This window comes from Metopolophium dirhodum, chromosome 7, assembly GCF_019925205.1.
Source record: "Metopolophium dirhodum isolate CAU chromosome 7, ASM1992520v1, whole genome shotgun sequence".
NCBI lineage: Eukaryota > Metazoa > Arthropoda > Insecta > Hemiptera > Aphididae > Metopolophium > Metopolophium dirhodum.
In genome coordinates, this window is record NC_083566.1 from 24,214,110 (window position 1) to 24,241,157 (window position 27,048).

Sequence of the window (27,048 nt, forward strand, 5' to 3'; positions counted from 1 at the left end):
TTATTTACAAAATTCAAAATGATACGTTTATTAAAAAAAAATTACAAAATATAAATAAAAATGTGACTTTGGTAAAATGTACTTAAATCTATGAGCTGGACCACAACGTGTGTGAGAGGTTTATATAGGTATAGGTAAAATAATAATAATTATTATTTTTGTTCCTTATATAATATATAAATCAGTGCGATACTTAATAAAATCAATACGTAGGAACTTTGTACTGTCAAGGCAGAGTTTTCGAATTTGTTCGATAACGGCACGCATGCGACATTTGAGGTCTTCGGCTCAGTGTAAGCCGTGAAGTTCGGAAACAAGTACGTATTCATCATCTGTAAATAATTAAAATAACAAATCAGTACCAGAAGCCAATAGGTGCATCACGTCATAATAGGTAGGTACTATTAATTGTTTTCAGTGTTGTGCATTACATATCTTGAACTGTTATCTGATTATCTGCAGATAATTAAATAATATTTTTATTAATGTCCCTTGATTTTTTCCGTTTTTCTATAACTTTTAATACTTATATGAAATTTAAAACAAAGCGCTATGTGCCACAATTAGTTCACAAGGCATCATCCGAACTGCGTAATAATTTTGAATGTTATAGTATGTTTAAAGCCAAACAAAATAAATTGTCAATTTTTTAGATTAAATTATCTGCATTGATTATTATGTTTTTTGGCAATAACTTAATTTTGTCAAAAAAGTCGTTATTTCATTAAACAATAAAATTAATTGTCCAGATAATTTAAAATGTCCTATATAATATTGATGAACAATAGAATAATATTATCTGTGCACAACACTGATTTTGTTGATTTGTCTGAACAGTTTTTGTTCAGTCTAGACTTTTAGTGTTCATTATAATAAGTTGTATAGAAACCTACCTACAGCCTACCTACAATCTACCCAGATTGTATACGTAAATAGAAAATTGTATCTAGATCACTATTCACTAAATAAATAAAATAATAATAAGCAGTAAATTTTAATTTAATAGTTCGGTATGTGCTTACTAAGCACATACCGAAGTTAGAAAAGTACATTTTCCAAATTTCTCAGTGGTTTATTTGTTATTTGAGAGTATATTATTTTATACTTTGGAATTTTTAATCAAAATGTATTTCACATACGTGAAAATTAAATAATGATTTCAATACGAGTATCATTATTTATTAGTAAACAATATAATATTATGACCATAAATATGAAATATAATTCTAATTACCACCGTGAGCCGTGAGTGATCTATTAAAACATTTTATGAGTAGAGATTATTAGGTAGTCGAGTATTAGGTGGTACTCTATACTCGTGTGTCGTGGGCCGTGGCTAAGAATATAATTTAATACATGCATATCACGGACATGTCAGTACTCAGTGGGCAGAAGATAATAGCTGGCTGTTATTATAACCTAACCAGTGCAAGAAAAAAAGTATAAGGGGGGGGGGGGGGGGGATGAAACAATGTAAAAAAATGTTCGTAGGTACCTGAAGATTTAAATATCTTATTAATAAGAAAGGCTACCTACACTGAAATATATTTATTTTTTAAAAGGTACTCATCTCCCCTCCCCAATTCAAGTACCTATTGGCTATCGTATAATATATTTTATTATGTGGCATGCGCGACTGCACGAGTTTTCTAGACCGGCCAGACCAGACTCGAGAGATAGGATATATTACCTATATAATAACAATGTAGGTAGGTACTTAGCCAAACCAAGGTTATTTCTTTATTTTTTGCTGACAGGTAGGTACAAACAAACTGTAAATATAGACGGAACACCGCAAAAGCAGCCGTCCAAACGAAACCTACCAAGGCCAACGTGTCGTTATGTAGCCGACAAAACGTCATGTGTTTGCCATTGATCAGTCGCCTTTCGATGGTTTTTGTCAACAGGCTGTCTTCCCACGGCAAGTTTTCCAAATGCTGTTGGAACGTTTTGTTCTGGAATTCGATGGGTTCCATGATTTCCAAATCCCTGAATAGATTTTGTTCGTTGCCATCGTCGATCGTGAACGACGGCGGTTTCATCAAATACGCAATGTGCGCCTGGTTGAGTTCGTCCAACATTTTCGCGTTATTAACCGCGGGCATCGTCGTTGTTGTGGTCGTAGTCGTTTGGGAAGGTGGATTTTTAGTCCTGGACAGAAAAGAATAAGGTTACTCAACATCGTATATATTGTTATTTTTATGTCACCGACAGTGAGCACGTGGGGTTTTGTGTGAAGGGGAAATTGTGATATAAAATGTTGTGGCCAAACACTCCTATAATGCATCTTAAAATAATTTCAAGCTGGAAATTATTATTAATTATAATTTCCCACCCCCTCTGAGCATATCGCTGATGTAGGAAAATTAATAAATTAATCTATAACACAGTTTGTTTATATCATTATGCCAGATGTCCTCGATTGCAACAGGAAACGACGAGAAGCATAAAATATTATGTATGGTAGATGAATCCCGCTTACGTGCTTTCGGCCAGTTTCAAGAAGATTTTCTCCACGCCCTCCATGTTGTAGTCCAAGAACTGTTGGACGCCAAACGTTTCGAAGAAGAACGGTACCGGCGTCATGCTGAAACAGCTTGCCAGTGGCGTACGCGGGTAGTACGTGACAAACGCCAAGCACATCTCTTGTTTGGTCGAATAACCACCCTGTAAAACCATAAATATTTTAGTACAATTGTAATGACATGACGCACTGGGTAAAGTGACCAAAGTATCACCGTGTCGGTTAGGGTGGGTCTCTTGAGTGTCAATTTATAGACAATTTTAATTGTATTTATGTATAGACCACAGCTGAAAGCTGTACTGCTGAAAAACAATACTGTAGCATACGTCGTCTGAATGTCGGGTAGCCATTATAAGGTATTGAACACCTATTAATTAATAATTAATAATATTTTACTCATTACTCACGTGCGTTAGCTGCGGGCGATCAACTGTGTTATAGACGCATTCTGTGATTAGTTCGTCACCTGGAAACACAGTCACTTCTTTAGAAAGTTCTCTCGCTTGCTGGTAATCGTAGTCGTAACGGTCGTCCTTTATATAAAATAATGTATACCTAGTTATTAATTTAATTATAATATATATTGACATATTATTAAGAACGTGCACACAAAGTTAACGAAAACTTCGACAATATTCTCAATTTGCATAATAATAATAAGTATTATATAGTAGGTATAAGATAGGACGGGAGGTAACATCGCATATAAAAGAAAATTATTTTACCAATCGGTAACAAAAAAGTTATAATAAGTGTAAAAAGGCAAACCAATAATTATGAAATTATTATATTCAACATTAATAAATAAAGTTTAATAGATTACGACTATTGTTTATTTTTCAAAATAATTACAATTGGTTTGCAAGTATAGTAAGTATTATAATATAATATAATATTATGTTACTGTTCTGGTTGGTATCCTGATTTGGATACCCGGATACCCACTATCCAGGCATCTCTGATATTCGTATAGTATAGTTACCTACCTAGTACAGTGAATAGTAATACCGTTTACTATAAATTCTATAATCAATGGTAATACCAAAACTACAATGATAAAATACCTGAGCTATGGTAGCCATTTCCTGGTCGTGCCGGACGTGCCGGAGTTTGAGCTGCCTGGACGCCATGTGGGCATGCAAAAGGACGGACGTGATTTTTATGCCCCTTTCCGGGAATATGACGTTTGTGCAATCCTTGTCACACAGACTGGCTGTCCTGTAGGCAAGCTGCTTCGGCGGTACGATGTGCATCGGAGACACAGCCATGCCCACAGCCATGATGCCCGCATCATTGGGGCGCAAAAACTCCGTATAGTACACCCTAACGCCTGAGTTGTCCATTACTAAAATATCATATTATATTATTATAACAGTGACGATAACCGATATTATCATTACAAGGGTAAAATATACGTAATAATACACAATCATGATACACGAATGCTAACGATAGTGCATATTTCTGAGCTTCTATATCAATCTTGTTTCACCTAATATAGATAATAGAATCTAAATATTATATTATATTTCATTATTTATGTTTAGCTTTTCATAGTTTTCCAAAACAATTATTATTACTTTTAAAAACCTTTAAGCATAGTTTGTGTTCGGTTTCGAATTTAAGCGAACGTTACTGAAAAAAAACCTACGTGTCTACGAGTCTATGTTTAATACCTACCACATAGGTTCCCAACCCGGGTGCTGCAAACTTTATTTAGGGTTCCACGAAATTATTTAAAAAATAATATACATCCCTATATATATCGAAGTAGGCTATAGGGTGCCTCCAGATTTTTAGAAAATGACTAAGGGTGCCGTGAGTAAAAAAAGGGAGCCTATGACCTACCAAGTACAAACCTATATGTACGATTTCGGAACGGGAAAATCCACCTTTACCCTGCAAGTAAACCGTTCGAGATTTACACACAGACAATAATAATATAATATTAATGCGTTATTATACCTTTTTTCAGCGTGGGGTTGTCGTAGTGCACCTCCAACATGTAGTACACTTCACGACCATCAATCGGAACGCCAATGTGATCGGGCAAAAATTGCCCGTCCGAGCCCATCGCCCAAGTGACCACCGGCGACACGCACTTGTTCCAGTCGTCTGGCATGCCCTGCCCATAACACTGGGCGCCTTTTAGCGTCACGTACTGTTCCATTGTGGCTGGGCCACCGTAGCACTCGTAGAGGATCATGTGGTGGACAAGTCGCTTAGTGTCGTCGTTCAGCAAAGGCACGAACTGCATAAATGAGCAAAAATCTAATTTCAGAACACTCGTTACATATTATATAATTATTATTTGTTGTATATATTAAAATTCAGTGTTGGGTACTATAACGCACCGAAAGTAACGAGTTACGTTATTTCGTTTGAATTTATTTCATGTAGATAACGAAAATGTAAAGATTACGTTTGATAAAAAAAATTAGAGATCTAACGTGTAGGTTTTTTTGTTACACGAAAAAGTAGTACCTAAGTACCTAAATAGTAAATGGGTATTGAAAAGTAATGTAATTCCATTACTTTTATCCCTAAATAACATCGTATCACTTTAGTATAATTTTATAATATTATAAACTCACCCCAACAATATGGTTTTTCTTAAAGATCTTCGGAGCTTTGAAAATTTTGCACCAGTACAATGTGTCAACGTCGTCTTTTATGCGTAACTAAAATATTTAGTGAAACAAAAAATATACAGTTACACACAATTTTGTCCGTAATACAATATTTAATTAAGTTATATTTTGTTCGTTTAATTACGTTATCCATTGTGACGTCCCATCGCTTGTAGTAATCCGTGTTCGGTTTGAACTTTCGACCTCTCGGATGGAAACTCTGAGTACCCTTCCATGAGCTGCCTAATTTCAATGCATCAGTATATTGTCTGTCGATCGGATCTCGATCACTCATGGTCCAAAACATACGCATGGTGTCAGTCTACAAACATACACACATTTTTATCAATATTTTCTTCCATTTCATTCACTCATAATTAGTTTATTATAAATCGAGCAGCAGTTATGCCCATTAGAACTAGATCAGGAATCAGGTTCTAATAAAATAACTTGATCTTTAACCAATGATTGTGTAGTTAAGTAGTTTAATGATTTATTGCCTATTTGTAAATATAATAGTATAATATATTTTATATTTATACAGTTACAGGTGTGCATCATAATTTATAACAATTTGTTTATATATTTGTATCAATATCTATTACCTACATTATAATTTTATTTATATTATTGAAGTAATTAAATTCATTATTTCTGCAGTAGATATTTGTTACAAATTGTATGTTAAGTGTTCTCTAGAAGATTAATTTAACCTACTGGAGAGTGAAAACTGAATAATATGGTAGTAAAAATGTCTAAAAACTATAATAAATTCTTTTTTTCTGTTTTATCTAATGCATTCATACAAATCATTTCCAAAGTTAACATTTAAGATAGGTAAATAACATTAATGTAAAACACTACCAAAAAAACGTTAATAATTTGAAAATACAAATAAATTAGTATAAAATATTATGTACCAGTACCCACTATACATTTGTTCAGATATTTGCATTTCGATAAGTACCTACACGTGAACAAAATTACAGGGCATCCCTGATTGTTATCTTGGTAAAATTCTTTTATTCCGTATAGTTTACATAGATTTGTTTTAGATAGACGTCAGTGATTTAAACTTAAATATAAACAATTCCCACGATTCTTTGGAATTCATCAGATGAAATATATATATTATGTTTCTTTGTGCATATTTAATGTGGGTATGAACTATACCGAATGGTAGGTACTAGGTACCATTATTATTATTAAACAAAAATGTTTCTTTTAATTGAACAATTATTTTATAAATTATAAATAACAAAATAATTATAGTTGGAAAATTATGTACAACACAATTCATTTAGCTAAAATAGTTGGTGGCCACTATAATAGCTGATGGTTTAGTAAACTGCAGGGATACGCATGTAATATAGTTAATTATTTAATCTAATTAACTGTAATAAAAAAAAGTGTTGTGAAGTTCAGAAATGCATGAGTATATACTATGAAGAACTACAAAACATGCAATGTATTATAAATCATAATAACCATGTGAGGTATTATTTCATATTAATAATTGTTTCTCAGGATTTTAAATTAGACGAAAATTCTCATCTTGTCGACGAGTGTATGTGACGTCCGGTCCGCAACCACTGTGTTAGAGTAATCAACATTATTTCTATGTCCAATGTCCATAATCGGTATAATATAGGATATCATGTGTGGCGACCATATATTATAAAAGTAGGTACCTACTTATTTTAATAGGACGGATGATAAATTTGTATCATAAACGGTTGGGATTAGTGCATTTAAACGTATATAATATAATTTTTATAATATTTAATAATTATGCACAATGCGCCTACTTAATTTTAAATTTTTAACAACTTAGTTGTTGTAAACAGTTTATTATTACATTTATGTTTAAAAAAATTAAACCACAATTTAAGTGTTCAGTGACAACAATTTTACGATAAAAATGTAAACGTACTTTAGTTAATAATATTTTATTATTTTGTTGGCTTATTTTATTTTGTATAAATAACTGAACCTGAAATTCATAATTTAGAATATTATAGATGTTAAGTTGACCTATACATGTAACACGGTATAATATGATATTTTTTTCGTATAAAAAATTGATTAATTGATAATGTGAACGGCCGAAAATGTCAATTTGTCTAATATATCACCGGCTTTACCAGCGCGTGTGCAGTTTTTTGTGTTAAACTTTTGTTTTATTAATTTTTAAATTACAGGTAGAGATTTAGATCATTACCATTATTAATATTATTATTATTTATTAGATCACCTTGTTTTATTGGAAACTACTTACTCTCTAAACTTTTCTGATATCTCTAACAAAATTTGAGATTTTCATCAACATCAATTGAGTAGTTTTCTAATGTATAAACTACAATTAATATACATTTGGTTTAACTTTTAAGATATTCTTTAATTGAGGCTATGTAAACGCGACGATTTGATGCGTGCTTATACCTGATCTGTCAAAGTAACCAAATAAATATGGCAACCATAATTATGAACAACAACAAAAATTTTAACTTCCACTGTGAATCTAAAAATCTCCGTTTGAAAACCTTTTTAAAATACCAATTTTGGAAAATCGTTTCTTAGAGGGCCTCTGCATACTTTTGGCTATAGGTGGATGATGAATTAGTTAATCAGGACAAGTTCTTTTATATACATTTATATATTATATATATATTATGTTTTTAAAGGTGTGGTGACGTTATATACCTTTATCACTATAATGTTATCAAGCAATAAGTATAATAGAATTATGATTATGTTGTACACTTATACCTAACTCTTCTTATGCCTGACTTCTATGTAGATCGAAGGCCGTCGACCGCGTCTATTGTTTTGTAAAGACGTACCGGTCCGAAACGAATAGTATTATTATTAATATTACTTGGTACGAGTTCGTAAAAGGTAAGGTTCGTATATATTAAATTATTATATCATATTATGATGACACTCCTCGTGGTGCATTCGTATCACGTTCGCGCGCGACGACCGTTGCCAAGAAAACGTACCTATCACGTCGTCGTAATGTCCACGTTTGCATATAATACGGTTTGTTCGTTAAAGTATTACTTTATAATATTTATTTACGTTATAGTATTACTATATAGCTTTATGTGTTAGGCGAAAGGAACAAAATATAAATTATTGTCATTCTTCGGCGCCTCCACCGCCACGCCATCAACATGGTCCAAGAAACGTTACTCTTCCTCTTCGCTGCCGCCACCATCATCGTCGGGTTCGCTCGGCCGGACTGCAATACTGGCAATTGTCATCGACTAGAAATGTGCGCAGACAGGCCTTGGGCCGAGTCACGGGGAGAACGCAACGACGATCGAGTGAGAATCGTAGACGCACCTCTGGGCTCGGACATAGTATTCCTGTGCAACTATTGTGGCGAGAGGGATAAAGGCCAGGCCCGGTTTTGGTATACTTCGCACAGGTATAATCTATCATTATTATAACAACATTAGTGCAATTATATACGCAAATAGGAGGGGGGCTGGGGGCTAAGCCCCCTTAGAATTTCTATAGCCCTCCAAAACTAATGATTTCACTACTATAATTTAAAAACATCATAAGAGTAACAAGTATAGACCTCAGCCACAGCCCCCCCCCCCCAAATTTCAAACACTATTTACGCCACTGAGTGCAATAGCTTCAGTTGTTTGCAGATAAAGTGGCGCAATATCTATGTATATATATAAAACACAAAAATGTTTCTATGCCCTTTATGCATTCCTAAACCATTCATCCGATTGCGATAAATATGTTGTACATAGATAGATCAGACATAGGGGAAGAAGATAGGCTACATTTTGTCGCAAAAAAAGTGGTCCAACCCAGGGAAGTTCTCAAACCGGGATTTTGAGATTTACGTTGGAAATAATTATTTATAAATGGTTGCTATTGGTTTTAATAATAATTATTATTGTGGCTTGGCGTGGCGCGTTGGCTGCTACCAGTCGCGGAATGCGACTGGGAGTAAGTAACGGCCACAGTTACTAGCTCCCGGATGGGTGACCACCCGGGTTCATAGTAGTTAAAAACCTTGCCACACATACACGTGTTTGCTACCTACCGTAACAACCGTTAAAACAATCGTAAAATCAACCTACCGTACCAACCTTACCCCTACCACAGTTCATAACCCCTACATCAGCTAATGGCCATAGTCGCCGGGCTTAAGTTCAATAAAAAAAAAAAAAATATTATAATTATTATTATTATTAATGCGATAAGCCTGTGTATTTTAGTACAGAATGTATCGAGTTCGAACCATAGTTTCAGTGGGTCAATTTTTTGCATTATTCGATACTTTAGAGTTAAATTATACACTTAAGTACGTGTATAATTGTTTTACACGTATAAATGTTTTTCCACGTGGGGTTCGCGATCTACGTAGGGTATATAATACTGCTCGCATAATCACAAGCTTATCTCACGGACAATGCCGGACAATCATTTACACTTAAAAAGACATTGTTTCCATAGCGTATTAGTGTCACAACCAAAAGGAATTGAACAATCACAAAAACCTAGCAATAGCAAAGCATTGCCGTGTCAACTAATAAGTTTATATATATACATAATATATATACCAAAACCTGTAGTCGTCTGACCATGCATAAGTCTACGGGTATACTGAACAATATATACGTCAATACGGAGGGCCAAAGATTAGAAATCAAGAAAGTCTTAACGGCAGAAATTATTTTCAGGATCAATATTTTTTAGAAATCATTTTAAGTTTTTTTTAAATATTTGTTTAAGAATAATGGTATACATTTGTTAACTATATGAATCGACGATACTATGACGTATAGGCTATAATATTCGGAAACGTCGTAATCAGGATTCAGGAACCATAAATGTACAACAAAAACGCATTTTGAGTAAGAGTGTCTAATTTTGAGAATGCAGTTGACACGCCTGTCACTGCGCTTCTAAACGCCCGCATAAGTCGCTAAGATTTGTAAAACTAAAATACCCTAACCTAACCGATTTTGATAATTCTTGAATTTGCTTGTGATAATATATTGTTATACTTTCTACCAAATTATTTCCTGAATATATTATAATAATATAATCCCTTAAAAGGTTACGTTTATCTCGTGTTAATGTAAGTTATAGATAATAATTGTCTTAAAAAAATTGTCTTAATGGTAATATGGCTTTTGCCCATGATCGCTACTGCGGCCATATAGAATGCTGCACTCGAAAGACACCGACGCGGGTCGGAAGGAAGTGGTACTGGGTATGTCAGACCCGATGGAGTCAAACCGGGTGTACATGATGCCTGACCATCGCCTGGTAGTCCGGAACTTGACTTCTTCCGACACCGGCCGGTACTCGTGTTCCGGTCTCGAGACTGACGATTACGTCGAATTTGCCCTCGACCTACTACCGGCGAATGTGGGGGGATGGCTCGGTGACGATGTCTCAGTGGTGACTGCTGATTCGATGGCAGGATGGACGCAGTATGAGTCACGGTACTTGACACCGATCACCAAGGCTTTTCCGCGAGTTCGGAAAATAGATGTGGACTGGGATACATGGGGACCGTGCGATGGGTGTGCGGGCAAGCGGTACCGGAGGGCTGCTTGTCGGGTCCTTTTCGACGACGATGTCCGCATGGCTTGCAGGTAATATTATAATATAATATACGAGCATAATACGAAATGTTATCATAGGGCCCGAAGAAGTTGGTTAATCGCTTGTCTACTCTAGCATTAACTAAATTTCCGAACAATTGGTCGCTTTCAGGTCGATCGGGCTACCCGCTGCGGAAATGGCGATTTCGCCGGGTCTAGCCGCCAAGCTGTCCACGGTGCCCGACTTTTTACTATCCGAAACATGTTACGCCTACTGTCAAATCTCGAACAGGCACAGACTTCCCAAGTACAGGAACACGTTTGTGCTAGAAGAAGGGTCCAGCTTGACATTGGTGTGCGCTGAAGCGACCGCCGATAAAAAGGTATACTCCTTTGACTTACGAGCTGGGTTAACAAACCATAGGTATTCTAGACGGTATGCTTATTTGATACTGCAAAGGTGGCGTTATATAGAGGTGGAACTGGTGTCGTAAATTATTATTGCACTGAGGTAGTTTTGATCTTATAGTTTCGTAGTGTATTAGTGTATCGATGAATTGATTTCACTGAATAATGTATTATGTTATAAAAAGCGTGACCATAAGGTTATACCTAATTATTTCTATCTGACACCGTAATAAAGTATTATTTTAGCCAGTGCACTGTCTGTATGACAATATAACATATTTATTCTTTTATTTATCAATTACAATTGTAGGTACCTTTACAAAATTAAAGAATCATATTAAAAATATACGAAAAATAAAAATCCTTGTGAGCTAGTCAAACGGCAGACTCGCAATTTTTACCACAATCTAACTGTTATCAAACAATATCACCGCCGAGCATCCATAATATTATATAATAAATCGCACAATTGTGTGTACCACCCGTAAAGCTTGACATCACGTGATGACAGCTACAATGCAGCCTGTAGGTATCTTATAGTGTAAAAAAAAATCGGATGCATCGGTAGCATTGGATGTTCATAATATCAAATATATGGTCGGTACATTGAAGTTACGGTCAAATATCGTGGTTCACAAATTTTTCAATCTTGACCATTGTTTTCACCAACTTATTTATCGACTTGCTTCTCATTATGGGTCAGGTGACGTGGAGGAAAGATGGACTTCTGTTGACTGTAACCGAGTCGACCGCCGATGACACATCAGGAGCGTTGCTGGACACGTTTGGGACGTTGTACTTGATCAGACTCACTACCGACGACTCCGGTAATTACACGTGTTATGTAGAAGGTAACCGGACGCAAGAAGTCCTATTGTCCGTCAGCAAGTCGTCGTTGCTCACGTCGAAAACCTACGCCCGACACCTAAACTATTTGTACTACGTGTTTGCGATGTATTTCGTCGTTTTCGGCGCTCGGCTCTACTACGCTTTCCTTAACCGCCGCAATTTTTTGAAGATCACCGACAACGACGTCCTTAAACCCGAAATTCCCACCGTTTATCTGGGAAGAAAAATTAGGATCCGTTGATATAGTCCCATTCATACGCTTAGGTAATTAATAATTATATAATATATTAATAATAATATTTGAACGTCTTGAACCTATTGTGGCGTGTCGGACACTGGACTAATAATATAGGTAGGTACACTTTTACGTTTTGTTCATGTCACACATAGTTGTAGGTACCTATATCTTTCCCGAACAGATTTAAAGCCGACATAGACGATAGACTATTAGCTGTCAAGCTTTGTTATTGTTATGTATTGTTGTCTGTTATTGCTGCATAAGTATTTTATTGTAAGTACCTATAACTTATACCGAAGCTTATTAATATTGTATGAGCACTCCATACACTATTATACGATTAAATATATACGTTAGCGGTAAAGTGTATAATATTGGTATTTTATAAAATGCCTAGGAATTATATATAATACCTGGCCATTTTTAAAAAGGTGTTCTTATTATATTTTTTTTTACATAAATTTCCTAAGTATTTTGTATAATAAATAGACATTTCATAAAATGAAAATCTGCAAAATAGGGAAATCACTAGGAAAATCCATTTCCATTTATCATGATAATACTAAACCAAAGACAATTAATTTAATAAGTACAAGAAAACATTTATTACAAAGTACCAATTTAATATTATAGAATATGATGCATTCATAAATAAAAACAAAAAAAAATAATTTTTATGGTATAGTACACAGTTATAACTATTATAATTTATAATTATTGTACTATATTATTACTATTATAGTTCTAGAGAGTCGCTGTTATGGGTGTGTTAAATTGTAAATAAATTAAATAATAAACCAATGCATACGAAAAACGATTCTGAGCGAAGATGGTCATCAGCTTATAATATAATTACTATAAGTATACTTTATTATATTATTGATATTATCTACTTGCTACATTTTGTCAAAGATTGAAATGTGAAAAGACTAGTTATATGACTATAATGATGGTGACGAATTGACGAAATAATTATCGCCTATACCACAGTTGATGCTCCATTAAATTTATCGATATTATAGATTACTAATGGATATTGAATTTATATTAGGCGAAGGAACATTGTCGAATATCAATATCGATGAGATACATTTAATATATTACCTATATACATAGTTTGGAATTTCATATAATGCTTAGGTAATTTAAACAATTTTATAGATTTCCGGCTGCAGTATTTTAGTAGTTCCTAGGCATTTTATAAAAACCAATATTATACACATTACCTCTAATAGTCTAATATATATATATTTAACTCGTATTAGGTACATTTATGTATGCATTACTTTACTAACAAAAATTGAAAAATAAAAATTCTCCAAAATAAATCCTTGTGAATATAGACATATAGTACTAAAAGCTTCTTGGTTCATGTGAAGCAAATAGCTACCTACATAATGACACGGGATTACTTTACCTACCAATATACTTACGGATAATCAGTTCAAAGAATTCAAAATAATCTAAATAAAACCGAAGAGCTCTCGATTTCCAAATCAGCGAACATATAGGTACTAAAACCACGGGAGTTTCCCGAAATGACCCTTTCGTCCAAGAGTCCAAGAGTCAAACCAGACATCTTATTATATATTATAATATAATGTAATGTATACATTACAACTATATAATGATTAATGATTAATGATTATAAATATGTAATAATATTAAAACATTGTTAAAACTTTAAGTACGTAGAAACAATAAATCAAATACAAAAATAAAAATTGTATAGCCAAATAGGTACATTATTAAATAATGTTAAATAAAGAACCCACTGTATTATATATACAGTTATAATCTGTATTCCAAAGGCAATATATACGCATTATAGGTACTTTGCGTTACTTTTTAGGTATACAATTCTTTTAAATGTATTTTTATTAACAAATATTACTATGGGAAATCGTTGGTTTTATTCGATAAGACTATTTAACAAGCCTATTTCGAAAAATTCCCATTATTAGCCTTCATTAAGTAATTTACCGTTTTTACATAATACAACCGGTTTTTATGGCCGTATACACCCTCGACAGACATAAATTATGATTTGACTCGAACGATATCTTAAAAAATACAGGTTTAAGAGTACATACCCCAAATACAACGTCGTCGTGTGCGTCACAGGTGTCCCAAGCCCTTCGGAAGACGACGGATATATGAGAGCCATTTTGGAAGGAAGCCAGTAGCTCGTAGTCCTGGCTCACATCCTTTTCCGGTGTTAGACCTGTTTCAGTTTTGCCATGCATATCCTGTGTAACAAAAAAAACCACATGGTTTCATTAATATTGCGTGACGCATTTAAAAAAATATATAAGTACTATAAATATTTAATTTGACTCCCATATTAATATTATTATTACGATGAAAAAAATACTTTTATATTTTATAAACAATCTATTGCTCCTATACTAAATGTATTATAATTTGCAACCATTTTCAATAGCTTAAGACAATAATAATAATTTTTTATAACAATCACCTACTAGTAAATTACGTTTAAGAGTCTGACTATTAGCTGATACAAGTAGACAAAATCTATTTTAAAATTGAAGAGAACAATAATTTACCTAAATCATGTTAAATTTAAAAAAAGATTTCCTCCAATAAAATATTAATATTTAGTAATTATTACATATATAGGTATGTAAAAAAAAAAATCGAAATTCTTTTCAATAAATGTATATAATTAAAAATACATAATTTTATACTCCGATTATATTATATATTATATGCTACACCTAATGCTAATCGAAAGCATGTTTTAAACTTGAAAACATAAAATAATTGGGGAATACTATATCCCACGCAAGCTACTGAAGGATACAGTATTATTATCTATTTGATATCAAATTAAATATATATTATTATGTAATTTAGAATAATAGGCAAGTACATTATTGTAAAGAAAATTCCAAGATAGTAACAAGTGTTTATAATAAATTTATATGGCGAACATATGTTCATAATTATACTTAATGATATAGGGTGGTACATCACAATACTAGGAATACAATTAGAACAAAACAGGAATTTAAATATTTTGCCGTTCCTACAGCTTACATTCAGAAAACTGTACGGGTAACAAAAAACACAGGTGTACCTAACTTGATGTTTGGCCGTTATACTTAACGGAAAAGTAAAAGCCATGTTGTTTGGTTGAATTATTATATTGCTATAATATTTGGTTTATTTGAATTTTGTTTTGTCAACACATTTTAGTTGGTAAACTTTTACGTTAAAGTGTATTACTTTATTATACTTAACTATGTATTTTATTGAACAATTTTTTTCTACGATTGACTAGGTACTTATGTTTGGTTCTTATGAAATTTTTTTTTTTAGGAAGAAATTTGCTTGTATATATTCCGAAAGTTGGATTTACTTTTTGCATTATTATTGATACCTACAATCTACATTAATGTACTAATTTGTTCTTATTATTAGTATTATTATTATAAACACAAGGCCTCGGCTGCATTGGTTATTGACCGCTATTACACTAATACACTAAAACACTCTGTTTTGTAACATATGGGGTTTAAGTACATTATAGAATATAATATTTTTTTAGTAAGTGAAATTCAAAATTTAATTTAATAGAAATTATGTAAATTTTGATTTTGTTCTCATTATATGGTTTTGTATTAATTGGTACCTATCTTCGATACATTTCAGTAGGTTATAGATGTTTAGAAGTTCATTGTTGAGGGATACGGAGAGGCTATTTGGGATGTTATATTTTGATATTTCTTCATTAAATTGACGACATTCTAGTAGTAGATGTACCATTGTACCAATTTATAATTACAAAGAAATACAAAATATATCAAATATACAATATTGTAGATTTGAATTATTAGTTATTGTTTACAGTCTATAGTAGTATAGTACGTTTTAAATATTAATAACTATTATTCTATAATCTTAATGATGCGTCAACTTGTAGGTATATAATATATTTATTACATATATTAAAACCATATCCCTGTGTAGTAGTTTATTATATTATGTAAAATTATATTGAGATATTTCTGTTTTCAAATAACGAAGTTATGTGAAAAGAAGTATTATCTTCAAGAATGATTGGCTCATGTACCTCAATATATTATATTATATATTATTATGTACCAAATGTAAAGTAATAGTAATAACAATAATAAAAAAATCACCGAATTCATTCGAAATAATAATAAAATAATATAATTTTTCTCATGAGAAAAAAACCCCAGGTATTGTAACGCGATCGACAAATCTCGTGGGAACTGTTGAGTTTAGGATAGGTACACGAAAACCAGTTACATTGAAAGGGATCAATGAATGTTTACTTTGTCAAGCGACGCCGCGTTGGTGTTCGAAGAGAATTCAGTGTATTTAGGTATACATTTTAATCAGATAAAGCTCAAGCTAACATTATCATAAAAAAGACTAGATTAACATGTATTTTAATTCCATAAAAATATGTTTCCTATTTTAAGTTTTCTACACTCAGAAGAAGGTTTGTAAATTAAATAGAATTTTATTTATTAGGTATGTAATCATTAATTTGTTATAAATTATAATACATAATTTACTTTATACTATATTAACATATGTACTAATAGCAAATAGGTTTGCTATCATATAGATCAAGTTTATACAAATACGGTAATACGAAATCCTTATAAGTTACAATAATATAGGTACCTATTTGCATACCTAGGTATAATATAGTATTATAGTCACATTCTTTGAATGCGTTTTATTCTTGTATAGTTATATTAATAACACATTGAAAGCATATAAAAATGAACCAAGCTTATAACACGTTACAAGCAAATGTGTTTTGACCGAAAAAAAGTAGGAATACCGAAGTAGGTACCCGAAAAATTACCGGACGTGATTACATTCACCACCTGCGCATCGGCTATATGTTGATGTTCCACGAGACTGGCGCGTGCCCTTTTCAAAACCGCCATTAATACACCATGACGGAAAAACAAGTGGTTTCTTTTCTCTCACTAATAACAACAATCAGAATAATAATAACAAAAAGAATCGAATATCCTCCGGGCCGATGGAAACTTATTACATGGTGGACATTGTTTATAATACAGTCACCGTATTCACCCTGTATGCGTATTTCTATGCGTATTATATAGGTAGGTGTGCAGTATACGCGGCGTAAAGGTAGGTTGGGCTGCAGATATCGCGTTCATTTCCGGACGGATAACAATCGTATAGGTACCTACAATTATAGTAATATTATTATTTATTATTATTATTATTGTTATTATTTAACAATAGCCGGGGAGACTGACATGGTCTGACACACGTGGTTACGCTTAAATCACGATCGTCATTTTTTTTTTTTTTTGTCAAACAACTATCTCACGAAGCTATAACACAAAGTATATACCTAGCTGCAGACGGGTTATTGCGATAACATACCTACTTAAAATTATTTTGAATATTTTACTATATATTACTCTGGAAAATAACAAAACGCGCATCACTCTATATAGCGATGATTTAAAGTTTAAAAATATCGTAACATGACGCGTGTATAATATACTCTTAATTAAAAACACCAGCATTTTTTTAAATTACAGTTATTACACCCATAGTATCTGTCTACCTACCTATATATAGGTAGGTACATATTGTATATAGTTTATTTTTTAATTCAAACTGAGTTTATTACTATTAGTATTTTTTCCAATCATATTATAATAATATTATGATATTTTCCTACGGTTTATAATTAATTTTAATATTATAACGTGCAGACCGCGCTATATTGTCTGAGTGTATGCGAAGGTGAGTCGGCGACGATAGGACAATTAAATGAGTCTCACGATGACAACGTTTTACGATCGAGCAGGTGCTGAGCATATTGTATAGTTGGGCGGGGGCTGTTTGGATCAAAAGAATGTCTACCGGTATGTGGGAAAGCCACGATATCGCGTGAAACCGCTCGGAGATTGTGTTATATACTGCATAAATGTATAATACTATATTAAATGTGTTAAAAAAAAATCGACGAGCGTAGTGCCAAGCGATGGAATTGAGAACTAAAATAATATATTTCGCAACGTGTTATTTTTTTTAAGCTATGTTAAATGTAAATAGTTTAATATTATATCATTATTTTCGATTAAAGTTTATATGAAATTAATTGTTAGGGGAAAAAAGTATTCTAATAATAAATATATTAAATCGACATGAATAAAATGTATTCGACGAATTTGATTTCATGATATTTATATTTATTAAGTACCTATAGGTATACAGATATAATGAACATATTATTATCATTTGACTCTATCGTAACTTATAAGTTAAAGTTTATATACGTTTAGTCATTTGGTCGGAATATAACTTATTAATATTAATATTTCATATAATATATCTACATAATATACTATTTACGATATAGAAATCAAAATTTTAAACTCAAAAATCATCAAAACTTTATTATAATATATTTCGTTTTTTCGCATAATATACAAGGATTACCTACCTTTGAGAAAATTAATATCTGGGCGGTATATCATATACATTATACACATAAAGATTGTATGATAATGCTCAAAAGTTATTTACACTTAGATACGTATATGCAAATAATGCTCAAAAATTAAAAAAAAATGAATTTCTACTTTTGATTATGTATATTTGAGTAGTCATAGCCACTATACTACTAGGTATGGAATATTTCTACAACAGTTTGCTTTATTTTATTAGTTATATTTCCATCGAACCATCGCGTTTTAAATTTTTTTTTTTAATCACGAGGTTGCAGCGCAAATTATATTGTATCGCACCGTTGAATCAAACCGTCTATCCAAATATATGGTTCACATAGTGGTACTTAAAAGTTATAACTTATAATCAATTTGAAGTAGCGTTACTAGACGCCTCCTTCACTCAAGCCGTCAAGCCTTGTACATTTATATATATATATATATTACTTATTGTACTTGATTATACAGATTGTAAACATCCGTTTTTCTGGATAAAAAAAAAACTTATAATCATTAGCTGTGACCACTGACCAATATTGTTTTCCGTCAAACACAGCCGAACCTCGTATATTATGTTTGTGTAAAATATATTATGTATATTTTATGTAATGTGCGGGTAGGGAGAATTAGTACGATCCTCTGGCTATTGCGTATTTAGGCTGTCGTAAATAAATTATCGTTTTTATAGTTTGTACCTACATAATGTATTCAATTTTAAAATTGTATCTCTATTCTTCACCTTAACCCCGCCAAAAAAAAAAAAAAACCGAGGTCTAAAGACGTACATATGACTGACTGCACGTCCCCGAACCGTTGTGGCGTGTTTATCGTTATTAAACAGCGCACGTTCGTGGGAGCGTAATAAAATTATTATAATATATTGGCATAACGAGTTTAATTCACAAATCACAATAATATAATATGCAGTATGCACACAAGATACAAGTATATATGGTAATAAAATATTATATTTTATAATCTAATATTATAAATGGTATTACATATAGGTACCCCAATTGCTCAATATACTTACAATATATTAATAAATATTATATTGTTTAATGCTTATGAATATTATTCTGTTGGAATCCATAGTGATAAATACAAATAATTATATATAATATTATAATATATATATACAATGATTGGGCAGCTTTACCGTGATATGTTTCATATCATTATACTATTATTGAGGAGTATATTGGTATAACTACAAAATTTAAAATAATATTTGATCGTTTCCTATGCTAATCGAAACCAATATCCAAATCGATAAAGATAATAATATTTTGTCGTTAGTCGTGCTAATCGAAATTGTAAAATCCCATTCAATAAAGATTATATTATATTATCAGTTGTATTGTATGTGTAGTGAATTTATCAAAACCAATAATTCTAAAACGAAGTTAACCGAAATTAAAGACAGTCATACCCATGATCCGGAAACTGAAGAAAGCTTAAACTTACTGGACGTTCAAGGTAGGCGTAAAAGAAAAGCGTGGGAGATTTAACTTTACGATCGAATAAAATAATACGTACAGAGCTTTCCACGTGCAGTACTGCTAAGCATTCTGATATTCATAATATCAGGAAATCTATGTACCGCGAACGTCGAAAAATATCACCCCCAGTTCCAAAATCACTCAACGAAGCAATTGAACAAATTTCTAATTTAGTAATTTTAATAAATAAAAACGAAGAGTTTACATAGGTTTATTGATAATGTAAATAATATTATTAACATTGCATGCAAAATGGGCGCATTTGGGCTATACATTAGGGTATTAAGTTTTTTATTTTGGGCGCAAATGTCCATAATCCTCGTGGCGCAATTGGGCTACAGCCAATTTACTAACCATCCATTTTCACAATACAGATTTTTATTTAAGTTGGACATTTTTTTTTTGGCGTATTGAAAATTTAAGGTAGGTAGTAGATCCCTAATGCACTGCTTTATAGACATACCCAATCGGTAGTCATAATATAAGGGGGGATTGAGATTTTTTTATAATATTATTAACTTGGGTTTCTGGTTTTTACATCGTAATACGTAAGTAGATACAGGTAGTATCTGAACTACATTCATCATATTCATTCATTTCTTTTACAGTATCATAAAAAAATGTCTAGCTAAAGAAACAGGTAAAAAGGAATTTGAAAAATATTTTTTTCCTTATATTCCAATATTCAGTATACACTATAACCGCATGAAATATTAGGTTTTTTTTTCAACAAGAAGTTTGGTCTAATATGGTCTGCAATAATAACAATATATATAGTATAAAATATAATATATAATGCGACTACACGCGATCGTGGTATTGTGGCGGATAATTAACTACCGACCTTTAAAATAGAGATACTTAATCAAAATGATTGTCACGCCAATAATTGCTTTAAGACGCGTTTAACAAGTTGTCATATATTATTATATGAGTGTACGACGTGTTCCAATAGAAGCACGTTTTGGACGTGTATGATATATACGAGGAGCTCCCGTGCATTCCATCAGGTCCATAAAGATATTATGTACCGTGATTTAAAATTCTACGGGAATACACAACATCATAATTCATCGTATATAAACATTTATCTAGAGTATTAGTAGTTTTACTAAACCTACTTTAAGTTTTGTTTGTTATTCTACTCCAAAAGTAAGTGCAATACTTACATTTTAGTTTATATTTTTTTTTTATTTAACAAACTATGCGCGTCATCTGTGGCCATTGGACGTAACAGTATAATATTTTAGATAATGTTTATACATTACATAAAAACTAAAACTGATAATACATAAAATAACATTTTTACGAATAACAAATAATGAAAAAAAAAACAATTTACAATTTATTTATATTTTTTAGTTCATGCTGTTCATTGTTCACATAATATGTTAAGATTTTTATTACCTACGTTATTTATTCGCAGACCAATAAATTACATAATTTTTATTTGTATTACATATATATCTAAATTAATACTATAATTTAGCATTTTTTTACAACCTCAAACGTCATAGGTAGATAATGATAATATAATATAAGTATTTACTATTTAGCATAAATTGTTTTTAATTGATATTTGATATACTAATATGGCTAATTCTTGGCCAATCGCAATTTTTAAAATGTTTAAGATACACTTATACGCAGTTTACAGCTGATACTTTGTGTGGATAACGACAACGCTGTTATTATACTCAACATTATGAATGTATTACATGGTATTACGTGCCGTAAAATAATAACAACATACGGGTGCTCTAAATATCGGATTAACAAAGGTGTGCGTTTACACGGCACGTGTGATATCGGTATATATAGCCTAACGTACTTCCGGATCCGTTTCGGCGCCGACGACAGATCAAAATACCACACGATTCAGTTGCATATTCATGGGGGGGGTCCACGGGGTCCGGATCCTCCCATTGGCTCCATAAATACCTATCTAAATATCTAATATCTATATATTGATAATATTCTCTATTATAGCTGGGCCGCCTGGACCCCCTCCATGAAAAATTCCTAAATACACTGACACGATTTGATGATTGGCATTCGGCGTCATCTATAGAAGGATGAAATGTTAGAACGTGCGTCATTGGTGCCCGGTGTAAAGTGATTGAACATGCGGTAAGTCATAGGACAATTAGTCTCCTCGGAACGCTTTAGGGCCAGTAAGTTGTACCGTCTACGGTTAAACTTCGATTACGCTTAATCAGCTGATAACAGATATTTAACCGGGTAAATTCGGCCGATTAAACTCCGGTTAACTTTAATCGGAGATGGTACAACTGGCCCTTAGTATAGTCACACTTACAAATGTTATTATAATTTATATTATACTATAATAATATATTAATATAGTGTACTGATATGGACATACGATGGGGTACCTAGTGGCTAGTTGTACAAGATTATTATATTCAAGTGACAGTTGTTGTTCTAGTAAAAATGGTTAGGAAATTAATTTCTTTTATAAATATGGAAATTAAATAGTTATTTAATAATATGTATACGATATATCAGTAGTTATATCATATAGTCGAATACAATTGGCGTCATTCGAGTTTTTTTTAAAGAGTAATGGCAACATTTAAGCAGGCCAATTTTTTCCATCATTGTAAATACACGTATTTTATATTTGTATGTATGCACGCAGGGGTTGAAGCCTGTAGAAGAACCCTTATTATACATTTATACCTATTTAAATGTTTAATGAATTAATAAAATTGGAAAGCTGGAAGTTGGAAATAGCTTTTGCATTGCATACCAATAATACACATACCTAAGAAATATACATTTCCTTTACATTTTCCATAGGAATCTACATTCTACATATTATTATAATCTGTGCATTACGGTTTTCATAATACTATATTTTATCTTTTATGCATCGGCCTTTGGTGCGTTTATAAATTGCATGGCAGGCCAATAAGACGTAGAAAAATATAGGGGTGATAAAGTACCCCTCCTCCCCAAATAGTGCCCTTGGGATGTAATATTATTGATACGTACTTGAAGTACTCGAATTTACATCGGCGTAGACTCAACTCTGCAAGAGGGGAATCAATGAATCAATTCTCATGAGCTCTTGCCCATCCCCGCAACCAACCGTAGATCGCGAGTGTGCACCACGCGACTAATAATTTACATTGGCCTCAGCTCGTCTTAAAGTATGTAATTAACCGGACAAATTTCACCTCCCAGCAGGACCCAGCTACCTACCCAGATCGGCCCAAATCACAAATAATCGTCACCGAGCACGACTTACAGCGTACCTATCGATATGACCTTATACAGCCTATACTATGATGTACAACATTGTATGTCCTATTCGAGGACGAAACTCACCATTACGTGTCCGGTGCCGGCGTCGTCGTCGACCCAAGCGAGCAACACGTCCACTGAAGAGGCGAACGGGTCCACGAATCCTAAAGCTACGTAACCGCGGGTTCGGGCTTGCACGCGGAACACCAAACAGTCGGCGTACTCCTGGGCGGCCACGGTGATCTCGTCGCCGGCCAACACCGTTTTTCCATACTTGGTGGCGGCCAGCAGACCGGCCGCCGTCAGGTTGGCCGACCGGAACGACGGCGGTGACACTATAGTGGACGCGGCGGCGGCGTGCGCACAGGCGGCGCACGACAACAACAACGACAACAACATGCACGTCCGGGGCATGGCGACTGCGCGTACATACTGACTAGCCGCCGACTGGTTCGGCGGCGTGGCGGCGGTTGTGGAACCGAACACCTGGCCCCGGTCCACCGCCGTAACCCTTCGCCGTCCACGCCGAAGCCGCAGCCGCCGTATAGCCCCTCGTCGTCGCGCCACCCGCCGAGCAGTCGAAACTCTCCCCTCTCCCCGCCGCCGGTATGGCAGAAGTCTCGAGAGCACATGGTCTCTTGCCGGCTTCCGAACAATGATAACAATATAAACAAAACCGGAACAAGCGGGTCGAGGGGCCAATAGCTGCTGCCGTGTCGTTGCTCGCGGTGCGGCGTGCGCGTATAATCGGCAACGGTTTTCATCCCGTAACCTATACACCCGTGTTTAGAGGACGATTTTTTTCCACTAGGTTTTTAAAATTTTTTTAATCCCCTCGCTGGTGGTTTTCGAATGCGTAAATTTATCGTTCATCACCCCCCTCAGACGCATGCGACGAGGGTCATCGGGCAACCGTAACGTTGACTATTATAGTATATGGCGTTATAATTTTATTTTGCGTACGAGTGCAGAAACGGCCGTGTGTACTCTTCCAGGTGAATCGCGTTTGTTGCCCCGTAATGCGCTGATGGATAATAATATCAAATTATAGTATAATATTATACATCACAAGTCCGTTTGCGGATAACCGGAAGTGGCGAAAGACAACAATTTATAATGCTGCAGCAATCAACGCAGTATTTATTGTCATTCTATTTTTTTTAGTACTATCTAAACAATATAATATAAATAAATATCAAGTGGTTATCTTAAGAAATGATCCCACAAATAGACACTTGGCGTCTATGAAATGCTCTTACGAATCTGGAAACACGCGAATTAAAAAAATGCATGATTGGCGAGCGGGGCGTAGATGAAGTAGATAAATAATATTTTCAAGATAAAAGTGTTTTTAGTCGGACAGATTTTATTACTCAAAAGTTTTCGATAGTCACATACGTTCCATTGATCGTTACCTATAATATTGTAAAAATTCAGATTGTCTACGTATACACAAATATAATGTATCGTTTAACTATATGAGTGATATGTAAAGGAAAACATATTTCAAATACTGTGAGAATACATAATTAATCATACCTTCATACCCAAAAATATAAATAAAAAGTAAAATCAAAATAGACTACATTTTGACGCTGGTAAGTGGTAAGATGTAATGCTTTGAAGATGAAATTGTCGACCAAGTATGAGAAATTAGATTACCTAACGATATCAATTTTATATTTATGATCATTATTATAATCATCAATCTTTTAGGATTTATTTATTCACTTATATCGTTTTAGGGTTCTATTTTAATCAATACCCGTTTTTTAAAATTAGCATACAGTCTATTAATGCATATTCTTTAGGTATTCCAAATGGGTATCTCGATCTCAGTAATTAATAGAAAATAACGAGTAGGTAACTTGTCTTCGTTGTTATGAAAATAGCCAATTATTTAATTTAAGAATGTAAAACATTAATGAGTGTATAGATATTAAATATTTAAATCGTGGATAATAAAAAATATGTTTTTTTTACAGTTGAGTCACATTGCACCGTCTTATATATTATGTTCAGTTGCAGCTGCCTCTTCGGAGGGAATGTGATGACTGTTTGTCGAAAGAAAAGATGAATTGTTGGCGCATAATGGCATGCGCTAACTTGCCGATGGAATGTTTTACTTTTCACACACAGAATTACAGCAGTGCACCAGTGCTGTTCAGTACCTAATATATTTTTGAATTTTTTTTAAATATAGTTTTAAGTGCCAGTTTTCCAACGTTCATCGCGTAATTAAATTATTTTTTTAAATAAAGGAGATAACATAAAAAATTAAAAGGGAATTGACGGATGTACAATGTACTTAACTATTATAGGTTACTGACCATTATTTTAACTGTTTTGAGCAAAAAAATTTTACAAAGCTCTGCCAAATGAAAACAGGTATATAGTTTTGTAATTTAAATATGAAGGACAGTTTTTGTTTTTAATAAGCCAGTTTGTTTTACAAATGATTTAGGCAACATACCAATATTAAAATAAGCTGTAAATTATTATTTTAGTTTAATGTTTTTAAAAGATATATTATATATATATAGTATCGTTATGTTCAATATGTTAATTATAAATTATAATGAATTTGATACACCTATAATACAATCGTTTATTCGTTTAAGATGTTTATTATTTTATGAAATTCCAAAACATTAAGCATTAATGCATTATGTATTTAAGTCGAATACAATAGGTACAGATTAATCTGAAAATAAAGATACAGATGATATATATTAGCAAACCAGTAACCAAATGTGAAATTGTATACTATAAAATAATATAAGTATACCTATAATAATAACATAATTTACCTTAAATTGTAGAAGTTTTTGCAATTTTCTTGAATAGTACTGATTAAAGAGTGTTTATAAAAGTTATCAGTCAGTATACAATCATAATTGCTTATAAATTATTATTCAATCTGTATTATATTATTTTGTATCAAACTCGTATTCTATATACAGTTGTAGAGCACGGTTATATAATACCGCCGAATACCAAGGAGTATTTGCCGTTCTGCAAAAACCACATAGAGTGTAAGAAACACACTAACCTCATTTTGTTAAACATTTAGGATATTATGAAAAACTAAGTCCTATTCAAAACTCAATTTAAAACGATAGATCTTAAATAAAGTTTTGTGCAGACATTTGCCCCCTCTCTCGCTAAAAGAGTTGGATTAAATTTGAAAGGCTTTAATATTGGTATATAGTAATTAGTAATATTGACAATGAATTAATTATAACTTAAAACCCTATAGTGTATTTAAAAAAGCTAAGTTACATTGGTGTACTTACTGGAAATAGTGGAATAAGAAGACTTACCAATATAGTACATTGTCATGAATTATTCCAGCACATTACACATTACACATCTGTAGGTACCTACTATATACATATTCGGTTACTTAATATTATGCATTTGTGTCCAACAACCATATTATACCAAAAGACTAGCTATTCACGTAGGTACAAGGAATAAAAATATAATACAATTAAAATTGCAAATATAGCTACTGCGGTGACTGAACTTACACTTTTGCA

The 27,048-nt window shown here is 32.9% G+C and overlaps 2 protein-coding genes across 2 annotated transcripts; one reads left to right on the top strand and one right to left on the bottom strand.

Annotated features, from left to right (window-relative positions):
* On the bottom strand, positions 1–23,951 carry LOC132949203 (MOXD1 homolog 1-like). The gene is made up of 10 exons (XM_061019967.1): positions 23,591–23,951; positions 14,328–14,483; positions 5,300–5,476; positions 5,119–5,205; positions 4,490–4,775; positions 3,589–3,869; positions 2,932–3,057; positions 2,483–2,667; positions 1,824–2,151; positions 1–332 (listed from the first exon to the last, which is right to left on the bottom strand). Exons 1-10 carry the CDS (start codon positions 23,918–23,920, stop codon positions 153–155), a joined length of 2,136 nt encoding a protein of 711 aa, XP_060875950.1. The 5' UTR covers positions 23,921–23,951; the 3' UTR covers positions 1–152.
* On the top strand, positions 8,251–10,847 carry LOC132949204 (uncharacterized). Its single transcript, XM_061019968.1, has 2 exons — positions 8,251–8,587; positions 10,353–10,847. Exons 1-2 carry the CDS (start codon positions 8,331–8,333, stop codon positions 10,792–10,794), a joined length of 699 nt encoding a protein of 232 aa, XP_060875951.1. The 5' UTR covers positions 8,251–8,330; the 3' UTR covers positions 10,795–10,847.
* Positions 23,952–27,048: the final 3,097 nt, after the last annotated feature.